Source organism: Dermochelys coriacea, chromosome 24 (assembly GCF_009764565.3).
Source record: "Dermochelys coriacea isolate rDerCor1 chromosome 24, rDerCor1.pri.v4, whole genome shotgun sequence".
NCBI classification, from domain to species: domain Eukaryota; kingdom Metazoa; phylum Chordata; order Testudines; family Dermochelyidae; genus Dermochelys; species Dermochelys coriacea.
The window spans coordinates 9,490,075-9,509,449 of NC_050091.1; the positions used below are offsets into that span (position 1 = coordinate 9,490,075).

General features: G+C 48.3%; 1 protein-coding gene across 2 annotated transcripts in view; it reads right to left on the reverse strand.

Annotated features, from left to right (window-relative positions):
* Positions 1-1,688: 1,688 nt before the first annotated feature.
* KCNJ10 (potassium inwardly rectifying channel subfamily J member 10) overlaps positions 1,689-19,375 on the reverse strand; it is a 61,041-nt gene continuing 43,354 nt past the window's right edge. Inside the window, exons 2-3 of one of the 2 annotated variants that reach the window (XM_043501731.1) lie at positions 7,233-7,363; positions 1,689-6,949 (exon numbers count right to left, since the gene is read on the reverse strand). In XM_043501731.1, coding sequence (XP_043357666.1) covers positions 5,813-6,949; positions 7,233-7,235 — 1,140 coding nt within the window. In that variant the 5' untranslated portion in view covers positions 7,236-7,363 and the 3' untranslated portion in view covers positions 1,689-5,812. The remainder of the gene's footprint in view (positions 6,950-7,232; positions 7,364-19,375) is intronic. The other variant, XM_038383487.2, reaches the window with a different exon arrangement.

The window sequence follows — 19,375 nt, forward strand, 5'->3', positions numbered from 1 at the left end:
CTACAAGGCTCCAGATTCTAGATCCAGGAAGCTCTAACATTCGAAATGAAATGATCCAGGGATTCTCCTCCCAGCCAGTAACCAAAGTTTCAGCACCACAAAGTAAAGAGCTTTCAGATTCTAACTCAGGAAAAAGTTGGAGGTGGGGAAAGGAGTTTGGATCTTAATCACAACTTAACTCCAGGCAAAATGATGAATTTGTGATGCTCTCTGTTTCTTTTCCAAACAATTCTATTTTCATCCCCTGACACACAGTGGGCCAGGCACTCAGCTGGTGCAGACTGGCTTGGCACCTGGGAGCCTGACCCAGTGGTTGATTTGGCAGACGAGAGATAACAGTGAGGTCCCAATCACGTGTAGTCATTTGCTTAGACTGTCAGCTCCTTGGGGCAGAGATCATCTCTTTGTTCCATGTTTGTACAGTGCTTAGCTCAATGGGGTCCTGGCCCATAATTACCACAATACAGAATAAGAATTTAAAATCCCATGGCAGGTGTTGCACTAATAGGTGCATCAGCCTCAGCATTTTGGCCAGATCCCACCTTGGGTAATGACATTTGGCCAACCTAAATTCTCCCGTCACAAGTGGATAAAAAAATCGTTCTTCACTTCTTGCCTTAAACTGCTGTGCAGCGTGGACATGCAGCTGTTAAACAGCTGCCGAGTGCTGGCCCAGAGGTGGCCGCATTTCAGTGGTGAGTGAAACGATCTTGGTTTGTAATTGTTCTGTAAAATTGGTGGAGCTCTTGGGGACGTTGGATGAAAAAAAGCTCTCAGATGCCAGCTGGGCTGATGGCAGTGCCCTGTCCACTACTGCGGGGGAGAGAAAAGCCATTAATGACCTTTGTCATCAGTCCTGATGGGAAAATGAAGGGAAGCAGCTGGGTTTACATCAAGGCTACAATGCTGGGAAAGAACCCAGGTGAAGGAGGAAGCCGAATGGCTCGGCAGCAGTTCTGCGGAAAAGGACCTAGGGGTGACAGTGGACGAGAAGCTGGATATGAGTCAGCAGTGTGCCCTTGTTGCCAAGAAGGCCAATGGCATTTTGGGATGTATAAGTAGGGGCATAGCGAGCAGATCGAGGGACGTGATCGTTCCCCTCTATTCGACACTGGTGAGGCCTCATCTGGAGTACTGTGTCCAGTTTTGGGCCCCACACTACAGGAAGGATGTGGATAAATTGGAAAGAGTACAACGAAGGGCAACGAAAATGATTAGGGGTCTAGAGCACATGACTTATGAGGAGAGGCTGAGGGAGCTGGGATTGTTTAGTCTGCAGAAGAGAAGAATGAGGGGGGATTTGATAGCTGCTTTCAACTACCTGAAAGGGGGTTTCAAAGAGGATGGCTCTAGACTGTTCTCAATGGTAGCAGATGACAGAACGAGGAGTAATGGTCTCAAGTTGCAATGGGGGAGGTTTAGATTGGATATTAGGAAAAACTTTTTCACTAAGAGGGTGGTGAAACACTGGAATGCGTTACCTAGGGAGGTGGTAGAATCTCCTTCCTTAGAGGTTTTTAAGGTCAGGCTTGACAAAGCCCTGGCTGGGATGATTTAACTGGGACTTGGTCCTGCTTTGAGCAGGGGGTTGGACTAGATGACCTTCTGGGGTCCCTTCCAACCCTGATATTCTATGATTCTATGATTCTATGATTGCCAATCACAATGAAGGCCGTATTGCTGATTACAATAGAAACCTTTGCTCCCAAGTGGGGTGCTGGCTCCACCTCATAGGAGCCCATGGCACTGTCTTCAGAGCAGTTAATTGTGTGTGGAATGTGCCTGAATTCTGGGCTACCCGCTGCAGCATATGGCAAAGCTCCCGCCTCCCGAAGCAGGGGCAGGCGCAGGGCTGCTGGAAAGCAGCACCATGGGGAGTGCGTCCAGTGATATTTAAAGTGGGAAAGGTACCAGCCTGGGCCGCAGGAAACCTGATGTCTATCCCTGGCTCTGCTACTGGTTTGACGTATGACCTTGACCCTGTCATTTTTCCTCTCTGTTTCCCCTTTGTCTATGTAGATTGATGGCTCTTGGGGCAGGGACTGTCTCTCACTATGGGTACAGCACCTAGCAGATGGCGCCTACAGGTGCTTACAAAACAATAATAATAAGAGCTCTTTGTGCTGGACTGAAGCTGGACATTAAGCTATATCGTTCAGCAGCATCTGTAATCATAGCTCTGCTCTGATGCTACAGGGTGAGCTAGTATTGCAGCAGGAGGATGCACGCCGGATGCATGCCTATTTATAGCCCAGGCCAGAATTCAGAGAGACCCTGACATAGGCTGACAGAGAGAAGAGCCAGAGAGAACCATGCATATGTCCTGCATCCTCCAAAATTAGTCTCTCTTTATACCTATCACAGTGTTCATGGTAGGCGTGAATTTAATAAGGTCCATGACCCCCGTAGAGGCAGCTCCTGTGGGCCTGCCTCCCCGCACTGGGCATTGCAACGTGGACCACATGGTCACTCCGCCACTCAAATATGGTGTGTCTGCCTCCGTGAAGAGGTGGATGCACAAACCTGAGTAGTCCTGCGACGGCCCGGAACGGGGAGTCAGTCCCTGCCCCAAGGGACAGGAGCTGCTGTTCTGGAGTGAGTGCGGGCCAGGCTCGTTCTCAATGCTCCCACAACTAAACCATGACCTTTCCATGACTATGGGTTTTTTTCCCCACACCTCCACCATGGAATTAACTAAAAATTGGCATGGCAAAGTCGTAGCCTTAATCTCAATCCAGCGCCCTCCCTTCTCCATCAGGAGATGCTTTCTCCAGTCCCCTGGCCTGGCAATATCTCAGTCGTGTTATGATTATCCTCACTGTCTAAAGGGATAGGAATGGATGTGAAACTGACATTTGTAAGTTACATGGTTATAAACAAATAATTTTTTTCTGCATTCAGGGAATATCAGCGCTGAAACTGATCGGCAGCTAGTTCAAGGCATAGTAATTCTACTTTAATATCCCTGATGGGAAAAATTCTGTATGGTTTTGTAGGGATGAAACCAACAATGAGCTCTAGAAACAGAACAGGGGGAGATAGAAATTATAGGGTTCTTTAGAATGTAATAGATAATCTGAGCCTACCTTTGGGTTTTTTGAACCAACCCAGAGATAATCTATCAGATTGTGGTGTTTTCTGTGGGACATTTCCATCATGTGATCAAATCTTTGCTGGCATTTTGCAAAGGGAAATAGCAGAACAACTCTGATATTCAGCTTTGGAAAATGCCTCTGTAGGAGTTATCCACTAGGGATTCTGTAATGCACAATGTGTGCCATTTTAAAAGCAATGTCAAAATAGCTCTGAACTGTTACTGGCTGCTGTGTAAATATTTTAAGCTTTTGTTTTTCTGGTTTTTTTTAAACTCTTTACTCATTAAAAAGAACTCTCTGTGGAAGATATTACCATCACTCCAGTTAATAAACTAAACTAGTCTGTCTGCATTTTTACATGATACTATGTTTCTAGGGAGACAGAGAATTAAACATTGTTCACTTCGTTTTCCCACAGCAGAGAACAATTCAGCCAACATGTAGTTCCCTGAATAGTCCTCTGCCTTTTAAAAAGATAGAAGATCTATAAATACTGTTCAATCTAGAGCATCTCCATTGTGAATGTTTGTCAGTGTATATTTTATGAAGTTTTTTTCTTTTTAAAACTATAATAAAAAACCCTCCAAAATCCTTAAATGAAAGAAACTGACCCATGAGTAAACTGTTACAGGGACCATGTGGCAGGCACAAAATCAATTTCAAATGGCACCTTAAACTCAGACACAATACTGCATATTAGTTAGTGTATAATGTCCCCGCTCAGTTCCCAGACTTCCAAGACCCAGCTGTGAACCACTGATCCTTGAAATATGTGACAGAGATCGGATGCGATAGCCGGCAGATCAGAGAGCCTGGGATGAAGTGGGATCAAACATTTCTTTAACACCAATCAGGTTTCCCATAGCCTCAGCTTCTGGATTCAGCATTTCTGATGTCAGTAATTTACAGTAATAAAGAACGAGATCACAGCAGGTCTGTTTGGGACAATGGAGGTAAGGCTGGGTCTAAGCTGCATGCCTGTACCTGGGGCTCGGGTACAAAGGAGAGGTAAATGCCCACCTTCGTTTTAACTTCTCTGGGGTATTGCTGGTTTCCGGCTTGAATGCAGGGGATTCATACTGGCGGTGGGTCTGTCACCTCTGCTCTCTTCTGGAGGAAATCAGAACTGCTTGACCACCCATCACAGGACCTGTATTGCTAAGAGTTGATGAGGGTTCTCCTTGAGCGCAGGCTGCAGTGGCTGGGAGCGACTACCGCCATGCGCTCCCAAGCCTGCAGCGTGGTGATAACAGCAGTGAAATCCAAGTCAGATTTGTTACAGTGTTATAACCATTGTGTGGACAAGAGCCAACCCAAGCTGATGATACAAAATTGCACCTGGTTCCAGTTGAAGTGCAGCTTCCTTCAGGTATGATGAAAATCCCCAGAGACGTCTGAGAGAGGAACCCAGGGTGATGAGCACTGGATGCTGGTGCTGCCTGACAGCAGGGACACAAACCCAGTGTGCAGTCTCTCTAATTGCTGGCTCTGAGGTCTGTGTGTGGCTCTGCCAGCCCTGGGTCCAGCTGTCCCTGGTGCTGAGAAGCAAGCAAAGGGGATTAAACTCCCGTCATGCCCCTATACTGTATGCACAACATCCCAGGAAAATAGACCAGCACCATGGACCACATGAAGGCCTGTGGATGGCAGAAGGTGTTTTGAACTGGGACCATTTCTCTTTTAAAAGCTTCATGCTGCCCTCTCTTCAGTCCCATGGAGACAGTTTGAGGGTCTCACAGATCCATTGTTTCTGTTGGCAAAATCCTCCCCCCAAAGCTCCCCACAGCAAATTTAAACAGAAATGTGTTTTTCCCACAATGGGCCAGTGGAACTCATGGCCACAAGGGTCACAGAGGCCAGAAGCTAAGCAGGATTTGCAAAAGGACTGGACCTTTTTCTGTGTAACAAGAAGATCCAGAGTTAGAAGAGTAAGGATCTAAGAAAACAATCAAGAGCTTTGGAAGGGGCTATCCACCGGTCTGCTTCAGGGCCAGTGGAGGATCAGGAGGAAAACTTCCCCATGGGCAACTTATTCCATTGCTACAGAGTTTCAGCCTCTGAGGACGCTGGTGCTGGCTACTGTTTGAGATGGGCTACTGGGTTAGATGGGTCCTTGGTTGGATCCAGTGTAGCCATTGCTATGTTCCTAGGTCCTGGGCAGGGGAGGGTGGTGCCAGCTTCTCTTGGGGCCACCTGGCACTGTCTCTCGCTGGCAGGTTAGCTGGGCATTAGGCTTGAGTCTGCATGGTGAGGACAGGGTCAGATCGAAGGCAGAGTAGTTACCCCCCCCACACCCTACAGAATCTGTGTTCTGTGGCGGGAGGATGCAGTCCTCCTGGCTGGTGACCAGCTGTCCCCCAGGGGGCCCTGGTGCTCCCAGACAGTCATGCTGCCACCACCATGCTACTGAAAAGGAGGGACTGGAAAATGCTTTGGCATGGAGGATGGAAGAGTTGCATTCCAGCTGCTCCCTTGGGCCCAGGGCCTCCCAGACCCAGCGAGGACAGGAGTGGCACTTTCGGGGGAACTAAAGCTGCCATCCTCCGGTGCATTCCTAAAAAGAGTGGAGCACTGTAGTTGCCCTGTAAGACATGGAAAGAAAGAAAGAAAGAAAGAAAGAAAGAAAGAAAGAAAGAAAGAGAGAGACCAGGGGAAAAAACAGCTAAAAAGAAAGGGTGAAGCAATTCTCCTTGGAGCTCAGTGTGGGGTGGGCAGGATCAGACGTTGCTGATGCGGACGCTCAGGGGGCTGCCCTCCCGCTCTGATTTCTCCCGGAAGGACTCCTCCAGCTTCAGCTTCTCGGGGTCCCCGAACCGCACTGTCTCGTGGACGCAGCACAGAGGCGACACCTTGACCACCTGGTCAAACAGGCTGAAGTCGGCCACGTACTTGCCACTGGATGAGAGGGAGATGACTGGGCTGAACTCGTAGCCCCACAGGATCTCCTCAGGCAGGTAGGAGGTGCGCACCTGGCAGGTGGCGCTGGTCGACTCCACCGTGCCGCTGAGGATCACCACCAGCTCGAAGTCTCCTTCGCCCATGTGCAGGGCCGTGTCCCGCAAGGGGCTGGAGTCATCCACCACATGGTAGAAGGTGAGGGGTAGGATGAGGAACGGGCTGTCAGAAGCCGTGTCCACGTGGAAGTCCACGTTGACCTGGTTGAGCCGGACACACTCCCCTTCCTTGGTGAGGTAGGTGTTGAGCAGCTTGCCGGTCACCTGGCAGCCAATCAGCAGGCTCTTACGCATGTTGGCCACCCGGATCATCAGGCAGGTCTTGCCATTGTGTTGGGCTACCACCGCATTCTGGCTGAACTTGATGGTCTCAGCTCTCTTCTTGGGACGGGCGATCTTGGCCAGGAAAGTGCCGGTGATGAAGATCTCCATGATGGTGGTGAGAACCAGCTGGCTGATGAGCAGTACAATGGCCAAAGGGCATTCCTCGCTGATGTAGCGGAAGCCATAGCCAATGGTGGTCTGGGACTCCAGGGAGAAGAGGAATGCTCCAGTCAGTGTGTGTACCTGCATGACACATGGGGTGTGGTTGGCTGGGGGGTCGAACTCCAGTAGGTCCCCATGCATCAAGGCCACCAGGTACCAGATCACCCCGAAGATGAACCAGGTGCCGGCAAATGTGGCGGAGAAGAGCAACAGCTTGTAGCGCCACTGCATGTCAATGAAGGTGGTCCACAGGTCCTTGAGATAGAGGAACCGCTTGTCAGCGATGTGCTCCATCCGCACATTGCTCCGGCCATCCTTGGTCATCACACGCCGCTTGCGCAGGCCAGAGCCGATGAGGGGGCGGCTGTCGGTCTGGGTGGTCTGGCTGTAGTACACCTTGGTGGCGGAAGTCATCTGGAAGAAAGGGCAAAAGGGATGGACATGGTTAGGAGCCACCTCAGGGTGGGCTGAACTCAGACACAACAAGGGGCTGAGCGTGGACAGCAGCGGGATGAGACAGACAGGCAGACAGACAGCCTGTATGAGGATTGCTGGATTGGATAATGTATTACTAAGTAATTTATTATTAAAATTAATGAATGTTTGCCACTTTAGCTAACTGTATGGAAGGGAGACAAGGGGCAGTTTTTATTTGCTGTTAGCTCTAGGAATGTTAAATGTTTCATTCAATGATCACCATGGGATTTTTGTGATTGAGATCCTGCCCTTTATCTCCACCAGGGACACCATAGTGTGTTTATTAGCCCTTCGCTTCCTGAGCTCACTTATCTGTCTTTCTCCCCCGTGCACTTCAAATACTGGAGAAACCTGGAAGAGAAAATTGCTAATTAACTATGAGGGGGCAGGATTCTATTAGTTTTAATAATAAATGACTTAGTAATACATTGTCTTTTAGATTCTACGCTGCTTCTGGGCAGGGACAGTCTTTTATGTTTGTACAGCACCTAGCGCAACAAGAATCCAATCCTTCTTTTTCTTCTTCAACAACCCTACCAGTTCTTTGTAGATTTGCTAGAACTGAAATCACTTACACTGATAAACAAAATGCGCAGACCTCTTTCGTTTCCACTGTGTACTGTCATTAAACCAAATGTGCCAGTTTTTCAAATGGGGATGGACACAGGGATTAAATACCCAAGCATGGATGTGATCTCCTTCATTTCATTGTTAGCTATTAAATGCTGTAATTGGAAGCAGATGGGCCGTGACTGTAATTCTACAAGGCCTGTGGGCGAAGTAGAAAGTCAGCCACTCTCTCAGTAGCATTGGATCTAATCTGCCAGTCAGACAGACAGAGACAGACAGACCAAACAATTCAGCTACCTACCTGACAGAGAGGGAAATCCTGACCCATTGAAATCAATGGTAAAACTCCTGCTGACTTCACTAGGGCCAGCATTTCACCCAAAGAGTACATCTACACTGCAAAGAAAAACCTGCCACACTCAGTCTCGGAGCCCAGGCCAATTGACTCAGGCTCGAGGGGCTCAGGCCATGGGGCTAAAAACAGCAGCGCAGATGTTGGGGCTGCAGCTGGAGCGCGGGCTCTGAAACCTGGCTGGGAGGAGGGTCCCAGAACCCAGGCTCCAGTCCCAACGTCTACGCTGCTATTTATAGCCCCACAAACCCAAATCATTTGACCCTGCTATGAGAGGTGATGCCGTGGGTCTTTTATTGCAGTGTATACGAACCAGCAGACACTGTCTGTCTCTTGCCATATGAATCTATCTAGCTAGCAAACAATTGTCATTTATATCTATCTATCTATCTATCTATCTATCTATCTATCATTGGAGCCTTCCCCTGTTTTGCCAATAGGACCACTCTCAGGGTATGTGTGTCGAGGAGGTTCCACAGATTATGGGTGTGGAGCAGCAAAGTATCCTCGGGTTAAATTAATTTTTCCACAGTCTGGTGCGGGGGGGGGGCAATATGTGCAGTGGACTTTACAAATCCTCCCCTCCCCGCCCCCACCACCACACACAGCCTACTCCTGCCTGACACATAGCTTTCTGGTCCAGCAAGGGGATGGAAGTGGCTGATCATCCCTTTCATGATGGGAAGGAAGCCAGATGTGAACCTCCTTCTCTACCAGTACATGCCTGTGCAACCCGAGCTAATGGGCATATCCATTATCCATTAGCAGTAGAGGGCCTATGACACACATCTGGGCAGTTCTGTACTGTAGCATGTGAATCCCTGTGACCACTGGGCTCTATCCTGAGAGCTGGTCCTCAAAAGTCCTCAGATTGTATTTTTTTCAGCCTGAAGACTCTCTAGAGACCCAGAAAAGGACCCCAAAGCCAATGCATCAGATCCTTTCAAACCTTAGAGATTGGCCCTTTTGACGCTAGGCCTATTCTTACTTCTTTGTATGACAGTGGCTCCGAGAGGCTCCAGCTGAGATCAGGGTCCCATGGGGCCAGGTGCTGCACAACATGTAGTGTGTGAGAGGCCCAGCCCTCCACAGAGCTCAGAATCTAAACAGATGATAGGTAGAGGGAAAGCAAACATTACTTTCCCCCACTCCCTGTTTTATAGAGGAGGAACTGAGGCAGAGAGATTAAGGGCCAGATCCCCAAAGAAATGCAGGCATCTAACTCACATTGAGGTAGGTGCTGTAAGCATCTCTGAGACTCTGGGCCCAAATAAGTTGCCCAAGGCTGCATGGAGACTGTACAGTAGAGAAGGAAATAGAACTGCTGTCATCCAAGGGCTAGTTTAGGTCAGGGCTTTGACTCTGTGATGGCGTATTCACCTATACCGGAGTGGAAGGGGTTAATGGAGGCTTTGTGGGCCTGCCACACCCTGTCCCAGAAAGGAACCGTGGAGGTGAGTCCTCCAAGAAGCCTAGGCAGGAAGCAGCCAATTGGAGGGAGGCTGCACGGGACAGCCAATCAGGGCCCCGGGGGCTCACATAAAAGGAGCTGCAGGGCCAGAGACAATCAGTGGCTCAGCGAGTGAGCAAGGTATCCCTGAGGAGCTGAAAGGATTAGCAGTACCTTGGACAGAGGAGCTGCTAGCAGAGACCGGGAGGAGCATGAGGGAGCTCCTGGCTGGCTGCTGGGACTAGTGGGCTGAATGCTTGGAGAAGAGAGTGAAGATGGTGCTGGGGCCTCGGGGAAGTGGCCCAAGGTTTTGAAGCAGAAGAGACAGAAGTTAAAGAGGCTCAGAAGCAGGCTGCTATGCACAGGGTCCCTGGGCTGGGACCCAGAGTAATGGGTGGGCCTGGGTACCCCTCCTCCACCACTGAGAAAGTGGCAGGATTTGGGCAAGGATAGTAATTCCCCATACTCACAAACACACACACACCCTGAAAAGGGGGAAATACTGATGGTGGCATGACTGGAGGGCCGAGTCCTGAAAAGGACACTGTAGTACTTGGATTGAGGCGGGTCTGCAGGCGGAGATGACGATGGGAGAGGCACCACCAGGAGAGGATATGTGGGCTGGCAGAGCTAATCCCCGTGACAGCCAGCAGGAGGCGCTGCTGTGGTGAGTGGGCCCCATGACAGACCCCAGGACCAGCCTTCCTCTACCGTTTCATTCCTAGTCTCCCTTACACATTTTATTTGTTGCTACTATCAGTTCTGCTCTACCATGCTTGCAACAAGGGAGGCATGAGGTCACTGGACGCTTTGATGGTGAGTTACTTCGGCCTTTTCCTGAGCAGGGACTTGTTTAGCTTGTCCAAAAGAAGACTGAGAGGTGACTTGATTACAACGTATACAGTATCTTCATGCGGAGAAAATCTCAGGTACTACAAGGCTCTTTCAGCTAGCAAAGCATGACACGACCCAATAAGCTGCTGCCAGACAAATTCAAATTAGAAATAAGGCACATGGTTTTTAACAGTGCGGCTAATGAAGTTCTGGAACAAGAGTAGTGGTGGGTTTTCCATCTCTTGGTCTTCAGCTCAAGCCTGGCTGCCGTTCTGGAAGAAATGCCTTAGCCAAACACAAGTTACTGGGCTCAGTTCAGGGGCAACGGGTGAAAGGAAGGGACTGTGGTATACAGACAATCACAGGAGACGATCTAATGGTACCTTAAACGCTGTGAATTCACGAAGGGCTAGGGAAAAAATCAGGTTGTTCTCATGTCCTGGTCCCTTCAATAATAATAGATACGCCAAACCTCCTTTCCCCATTTTCCCCAGAAAGTGTCACTCTAACCCCACCACTGCCAGGAGCACAGGGGGCCTGATACCATACATGGATTTGCTATTATTGATTAACTAGGCAGTGTAGAAAGAAAAGGAGTATTTGTGGCACCTTAGAGACTAACAAATTTATTAGAGCATAAGCTTTCGTGAGCTACAGCTCACTTCATCGGATGCATTTGGTGGAAAAAACAGAGGAGAGATTTATATACACACACAGAGAACATGAAACAATGGGTTTATCATACACACTGTAAGGAGAAAAAAGAAAAGGAGTACTTGTGGCACCTTAGAGACTAACAAATTTATTAGAGCATAAGCTTTCGTGAGCTACAGCTCACTGCATCCGATGAAGTGAGCTGTAGCTCACGAAAGCTTATGCTCTAATAAATTTGTTAGTCTCTAAGGTGCCACAAGTACTCCTTTTCTTTTTGCGAATACAGACTAACACGGCTGCTACTCTGAAAACTGTAAGGAGAGTGATCACTTAAGATAAGCCATCACCAGCAGCAGCGGGGGGGAAGGAGGAAAACCTTTCATGGTGACAAGCAAGGTAGGCTAATTCCAGCAGTTAACAAGAATATCAGAGGAACAGTGGAGAGACTGCTGAATTGGAATTAATTTGCAAACTGGATACAATTAACTTAGGCTTGAATAGAGACTGGGAATGGATGAGTCATTACACAAAGTAAAACTATTTCCCCATGGTATTTCTCCCCCCCCCACCCCCCACTGTTCCTCTGATATTCTTGTTAACTGCTGGAATTAGCCTACCTTGCTTGTCACCATGAAAGGTTTTCCTCCTTCCCCCCCTGCTGCTGGTGATGGCTTATCTTAAGTGATCACTCTCCTTACAGTGTGTATGATAAACCCATTGTTTCATGTTCTCTGTGTGTGTGTATATAAATCTCTCCTCTGTTTTTTCCACCAAATGCATCCGATGAAGTGAGCTGTAGGTCACGAAAGCTTATGCTCTAATAAATTTGTTAGTCTCTAAGGTGCCACAAGTTCTCCTTTTCTTTTTGCGAATACAGACTAACACGGCTGCTACTCTGAAACTAGGCAGTGTAGAAAGCTTAATAATCACCATGGATAAGTAGATCCACATGTGGTGATAGTGACTGACCCACATGTCAGTGGCCCAGTATAGCTGTGAAAGCTCTCACCAGACACGGATTTCCTACCCCATATCAGCTGGGCACTTGAGCTGGTATGTTTGCGTTGTTATTATTGGTTTCACAGTAGCAGCCGTGTTAGTCTGTATTCTCAAAAAGAAAAGGAGTACTTGTGGCACCTTAGAGACTAACAAATTTATTAGAGCATAAGCTTTCGTGAGCTACAGCTCACTTCATCGGATGCATTTGGTGGAAAAAACAGAGTAGAGATTTATATACACACACACAGAGAACATGAAACAATGGGTTTATCATACACACTGTAAGGAGAGTGATCACTTAAGATAAGCCATCACCAACAGCAGGGGGGGGAAGGAGGAAAACCTTCCATGGTGACAAGCAGGTAGGCTAATTCCAGCAGTTAACAAGAATATCAGAGGAACAGTGGGGGGTGGGGTGGGAGGGAGAAATACCATGGGGAAATAGTTTTACTTTGTGTAATGACTCATCCCTTCCCAGTCTCTATTCAAGCCTAAGTTAATTGTATCCAGTTTGCAAATTAATTCCAATTCAGCAGTCTCTCGTTGGAGTCTGTTTTTGAAGCTTTTTTGTTGAAGTATAGCCACTCTTAGGTCTGTGATCGAGTGACCAGAGAGATTGAAGTGTTCTCCAACTGGTTTTTGAATGTTATAATTCTTGACGTCTGATTTGTGTCCATTCATTCTTTTACGTAGAGACTGTCCAGTTTGGCCAATGTACATGGCAGAGGGGCATTGCTGGCACATGATGGCATATATCACATTGGTAGATGCGCAGGTGAAGGAGCCTCTGATAGTGTGGCTGATGTGATTAGGCCCTATGATGGTATCCCCTGAATAGATATGTGGACAGAGTTGGCAACGGGCTTTGTTGCAAGGATAGGTTCCTGGGCTGGTGGTTCTGTTGTGTGGTGTGTGGTTGCTGGTGAGTATTTGCTTCAGATTGGGGGGCTGTCTGTAAGCAAGGACTGGTCTGTCTCCCAAGATCTGAGAGAGCGATGGCTCGTCCTTCAGGATAGGTTGTAGATCCTTGATGATGCGTTGGAGGGGTTTTAGTTGGGGGCTGAAGGTGATGGCTAGTGGCGTTCTGTTGTTTTCTTTGTTGGGCCTGTCCTGTAGTAGGTGACTTCTGGGTACTCTTCTGGCTCTGTCAATCTGTTTCTTCACTTCAGCAGGTGGGTACTGTAGTTGTAGGAATGCATGATAGAGATCTTGTAGGTGTTTGTCTCTGTCTGAGGGGTTGGAGCAAATGCGGTTATATCGTAGCGCTTGGCTGTAGACAATGGATCGAGTGGTATGATCTGGATGAAAGCTAGAGGCATGTAGGTAGGAATAGCGGTCAGTAGGTTTCCGATATAGGGTGGTGTTTATGTGACCATCGCTTATTAGCACCGTAGTGTCCAGGAAGTGGATCTCTTGTGTGGACTGGTCCAGGCTGAGGTTGATGGTGGGATGGAAATTGTTGAAATCATGGTGGAATTCCTCAAGAGCTTCTTTTCCATGGGTCCAGATGATGAAGATGTCATCAATGTAGCGCAAGTAGAGTAGAGGCATTAGGGAACGAGAGCTGAGGAAGCGTTGTTCTAAGTCAGCCATAAAAATGTTGGCATACTGTGGGGCCATGCGGGTACCCATCGCAGTGCCGCTGATTTGAAGGTATACATTGTCACCAAATGTGAAATAGTTATGGGTCAGGACAAAGTCACAAAGTTCTGCCACCAGGTTAGCCGTGACAGTATCGGGGATACTGTTCCTGACGGCTTGTAGTCCATCTTTGTGTGGAATGTTGTTATTATTATAGCCAGAGCCCAGGGCTCTATGGCGCTGGGTGTTGTACAGACACAGAGGCAGTCCCTGCCTCAAAGCATTTAAGACAAGGTGTGGGATAGGAGGTGACCTGTCCTAGGTCCCCTGATTCCCAGTCTAGCCCGCTATTCAGCAGACCTCATTAGTAGCTTCCCTAAGACTTTACCCAGAGCCCCTCTTTAACTTAGACTGGCTTAGGGAAGGCTTTGCCCTGGTCCTGTATCTCTCCGAAGTTCAAGTCACCACGAGATTATGTTCACCAGCTGATGAGCTCTCCCTTAATTATGGGCAAGAAATTTTCAGCTAATTCCCAGGGATAACATAGAGCAGTATGTGCAGTACACAGTGGTGAACAGGAGGGGGAGCTCAGGGAGTTAGGATGAGAAGGAGGGTGATGGTGCCGCTTTTACGGGGGAGAGGGGAGATAAAAGGATCATGTGACCCCTCTGACCCCTGCTCACTTTCATCAACACCTGTAGAGGGATAATGCTGGCTGCAGGCCAGGCCAGCAGGGGTGGATGTCTCTGGCCCTACCTCCGTCTAGTACATCGACGGTGCTTATTACCAGCGCGGCAGTGCTGTAATCCCCATTGTCCCCAGAGCCTCCAGTGGGAGTTAGGCACCTAAATATCCTTGTGGGTCGAGCCCAGAGTGACTTGCCCCAGGTCATCTGGGAGTTCTGCGGTGGAGCAGGGAACTGAGGCCAGGCTACCAGCTGGCTCTCTAACTCTTCCTTCCTCTTACGGAGGGGCTGCCACTACCAGAAATGCACAGGGCAGTCCCATTTCTCAGCTGTCTCTCCCACCCTGGTTACGCATCGCACACCGCACAGCTGTCAGCAGGGAACCGATGCAATAGCACCCCCTGGGCGTTACATGGTTAAATGAGCCCCTCCCAGCCAGCGGATGCCTCTTGGGGTTTGAGTCCCACCGGGGCGGCTAGTTTCTAACACGTACATTCACACACCACAGTCAGCAGGTGGACAGGAACCCTGACTCCTGGAGCTGCATGATCACCGGCCCCAACCCTGATGGAGGAACCCTTTTCACCTGGCCATGGGTGGCTGCCTGCTAGAGGTGATTCCAGGCTGCTGTCATCACTCAAGGGGCTTGGCACCTTACAACAACTAATGGGGTTTATAGTCTCAGCACTCTGGGCGGTAGGGAAGTGTCACCCCCATGGTACAGACGGACATGGCAGGTTAAACTCTGGCCTAAATTCTGTGCTGCCTATGGCTCAGGCAGGAATTTAACTCAGGTTTCTTGAGCCCCAGTCCAATTCCCAGTTTGTTAAACAAGGCTGCCTACCCTTAGGGACAGGTTTCAGAGTTGCAGCCGTGTTAGTCTGTATTCGCAAAAAGAAAAGGAGTACTTGTGGCACCTTAGAGACTAACAAATTTATTAGAGCATAAGCTTTTGTGAGCTACAGCTCACTTCATCGGATGCATTTGGTGGAAAAAACAGAGGGAAGATTGATATACACACACAGAGAACATGAAACAATGGGTTTATCATACACAATGTAAGGAGAGTGATCACTTAAGATAAGCCATCACCAGCAGCAGGGGGGGGAAAGGAGGAAAACCTTTCATGGTGACAAGCAAGGTAGGCTATTTCCAGCAGTTAACAAGAATATCTGAGGAACAGTGGGGGGTGGGGTGGGGTGGAGTGGGGTGGGGGGGAGAAATAACATGGGGAAATAGTTTTACTTTGTGTAATGACTCATCCATTCCCAGTCTCTATTCAAGCCTAAGTTAATTGTATCCAGTTTGCAAATTAATTCCAATTCAGCAGTCTCTCGTTGGAGTCTGTTTTTGAAGCTTTTTTGCTGAAGGATAGCCACTCTTAGGTCTGTAATCGAGTGACCAGAGAGATTGAAGTGTTCTCCAACTGGTTTTTGAATGTTATAATTCTTGACGTCTGATTTGTGTCCATTCATTCTTTTACGTAGAGACTGTCCAGTTTGACCAATGTACATGGCAGAGGGGCATTGCTGGCACATGATGGCATATATCACATTGGTAGATGCGCAGGTGAACGAGCCTCTGATAGTGTGGCTGATGTGATTAGGCCCTATGATGGTGTCCCATGAATAGATATGTGGACAGAGTTGGCAACGGGCTTTGTTGCAAGGATAGGTTCCTGGGCTGGTGGTTCTGTTGTGTGGTGTGTGGTTGCTGGTGAGTATTTGCTTCAGATTGGGGGGCTGTCTGTAAGCAAGGACTGGCCTGTCTCCCAAGATCTGTGAGAGTGATGGGTCGTCCTTCAGGATAGGTTGTAGATCCTTGATGATGCGTTGGAGAGGTTTTAGTTGGGGGCTGAAGGTGATGGCTAGTGGCATTCTGTTATTTTCTTTGTTGGGCCCTTCCTGTAGTAGGTGACTTCTGGGTACAAGCTCTACGATATAACCGCATTTGCTCCAACCCCTCAGACAGAGACAAACACCTACAAGATCTCTATCATGCATTCCTACAACTACAATACCCACCTGCTGAAGTGAAGAAACAGATTGACAGAGCCAGAAGAGTACCCAGAAGTCACCTACTACAGGACAGGCCCAACAAAGAAAATAACAGAACGCCACTAGCCATCACCTTCAACCCCCAACTAAAACCTCTCCAACGCATCATCAAGGATCTACAACCTATCCTGAAGGACGAGCCATCACTCTCACAGATCTTGGGAGACAGGCCAGTCATTGCTTACAGACAGCCCCCCAATCTGAAGCAAATACTCACCAGCAACCACACACCACACAACAGAACCACCAACCCAGGAACCTATCCTTGCAACAAAGCCCGTTGCCAACTCTGTCCACATATCTATTCAGGGGACACCATCATAGGCCTAATCACATCAGCCACACTATCAGAGGTTCGTTCACCTGCGCATCTACCAATGTGATATATGCCATCATGTGCCAGCAATGCCCCTCTGCCATGTACATTGGCCAAACTGGACAGTCTCTACGTAAAAGAATGAATGGACACAAATCAGACGTCAAGAATTATAACATTCAAAAACCAGTTGGTGAACACTTCAATCTCTCTGGTCACTCGATTACAGACCTAAGAGTGGCTATTCTTCAGCAAAAAAGCTTCAAAAACAGACTCCAACGAGAGACTGCTGAATTGGAATTAATTTGCAAACTGGATACAATTAACTTAGGCTTGAATAGAGACTGGGAATGGATGAGTCATTACACAAAGTAAAACTATTTCCCCATGTTATTTCTCCGCCCCCACCCCACCCCACCCCACCCCCCACTGTTCCTCAGATATTCTTGTTAACTGCTGGAAATAGCCTACCTTGCTTGTCACCATGAAAGGTTTTCCTCCTTTCCCCCCCCTGCTGCTGGTGATGGATTATCTTAAGTGATCACTCTCCTTACATTGTGTATGATAAACCCATTGTTTCATGTTCTCTGTGTGTGGGTATATCAATCTTCCTTCTGTTTTTTCCACCAAATGCATCCGATGAAGTGAGCTGTAGCTCACAAAAGCTTATGCTCTAATAAATTTGTTAGTCTCTAAGGTGCCACAAGTACTCCTTTTCTTTTTACCCTTAGGGAGGCACCCTAATGGGTGATGTGACTGAACACGCTACGGAGCTGATCCTAAGCTCTTTGAAGTCAATATGAGCCTTTCTACTGACTTCAGCTTGCTGTGGCTCGGGCCCTGAGCCAGAAGGACTTGCAAGGTGATTAAACACCCCCATGAATATCAGGAGAGGGTCATTTGGCAGCCGTTTCAGTTAGGATTAGTGTGACCAGAGAGCAAGTGTGCTCCCAGAGTTACCTGGACTCACAGGGCCTATTCACCACTCACGCATTAGCAGTTTAAGTGGTAACTAAGCTACGTTGAACCGGGTGAATTTCCACCCTGCCACCGTGAGCATGCTCAAGCAAAAGTCTGCAGCTTTATAACCATCCTCCCAAAATTGGTGAGTCCAGCGCAAAACCCAGGCCCTGCCTATTCCACACTGAATTCGGCACGCTCCGAATTCCCCCACCCCAGTGGAAGTTTGTCAGGAAGGTTTCTTTGCAGCAAAAGCAGCTGCTTGGCTGGGAAGAGCTGACAGATTCCCAGCCGGGGCTCGATGCCATTTTGCTGGCACGGAAATTTGCAGTGAAAAGAAAATGTTTTGCTTTTTCCTCTCGCCCCCACGCCCGCTAATCCACATTAATGCTCATTTCCTGCTGGTGGGGAGAATTGCTTGGCAAAACTCTACCCTGCCTGTGTCCAGTTTCGTGTACTAGGCAGAGGTTCTGTCAGCCACAGAAATCCACGTGACCGCTTGTAATTGTGATCACTGGGATCCATGTGAACAGCATGACATGGGTGATCAGTGGAGGTGACCAATAAAACTGGATGGATGTGAGGTGATATAGAGACAATCCCATCCCTACTATCATGCTGTAGAACTCAAGGGGTTACACCAAGGCTTTAATCTGGCCCATTGAACCTTTCATCCCTAAATTGCCAGTTCAAACCCAAGTTTCTGGACAGCAATAAGCCACTCAAATTGATTTAACAGCGTCCACACAAGAGGCTTAAACTAAATCAGTTTGGAAACTATAGCTTGGCTGGCAGATGATTTTTTCCCCCATGAAAATTCCAGGTTTTCATTGAAAAGCAAAAAAACAAAATAAAACAAAACCACCCTGCAATTTTTTTCAGTTTTCAGCCATGGAAAACTGTTTTTTAAATTTTTTTTCTATGAAAACCGCAATATTTTGGTACAAACACATAATAACACCCCAAGCAGATTACAGTCTAAGACAAGGCAAAACAGGTGGATGCAACCAGTACGCGGCTGGAGAGAGGATGCAGGGGGCAGGAAGGCGCATGGAGAACCAAAGATAACGTAGGATGTGCCAGCACACATTAGCTGCATGTAGTTCTTAGCCAATCAGGGGCAGTGATCACAAAATTTCCCATTGGCTTTTCAGCCTGTGAATTATTTTGGATTCTTTGTTATGTCTCTTTAATTATTGTTCCAACCAGTGTATCCGTACTGAAGCCTGCAGTTCCCAGAATCACTCTTAGGGGCATCCTGAAAGATAATGGGCCTTACTCTCCATCACTGTCATCATTTACATGAGTGCAGATCACTGCCCTTCTGATTTACCCCCATATTGCACTGGTGTAAACACTGACCTGAGGTACACAGGTGCAGGATGACGGGGAATCCGGCACAAGTACAGTGTTTGCTCCACTCCACTGCTCTGGTCTAGGGCCTGGTTTTAAGGAGATTGATGTTGTTTTGGCAGGGGTCACCAGGTGGCACTCTTGCACAGTCATAGGAGTGGCATTAGTTTGGGGTGATGTATTCTGGGGGAGCTGTTGCAAGCAACAGGCAGTTTGGTGGAATTTCTCTAACTACAGTCAGCTCTTGGGGCAGAGCTGCACCCTGGGGACCCGGCGTGGGCTGAGATGCCTGAGAGGAGGGTTGCCGGCCTGCTGTCTGGGACACTGCTGTTCCTAGACTGGTGCATATAGTGTAAATAAATGAGTAACTCTAAAAAGTCTTCAGTCTCTGGAGCCCTGATCTCTCTCTCAGGAACATGGACCTGCCAGCAGAGAGGTGACAATATCTGCCCCAACCGCAGCAGCTGCCACTCACCCCCCCTCTGCCAGTGAACCTTGACCATGAGCTGGAGAGACCAGCCCCAGGGTTGAAGTGGGTGCTCAGTCCCTCTG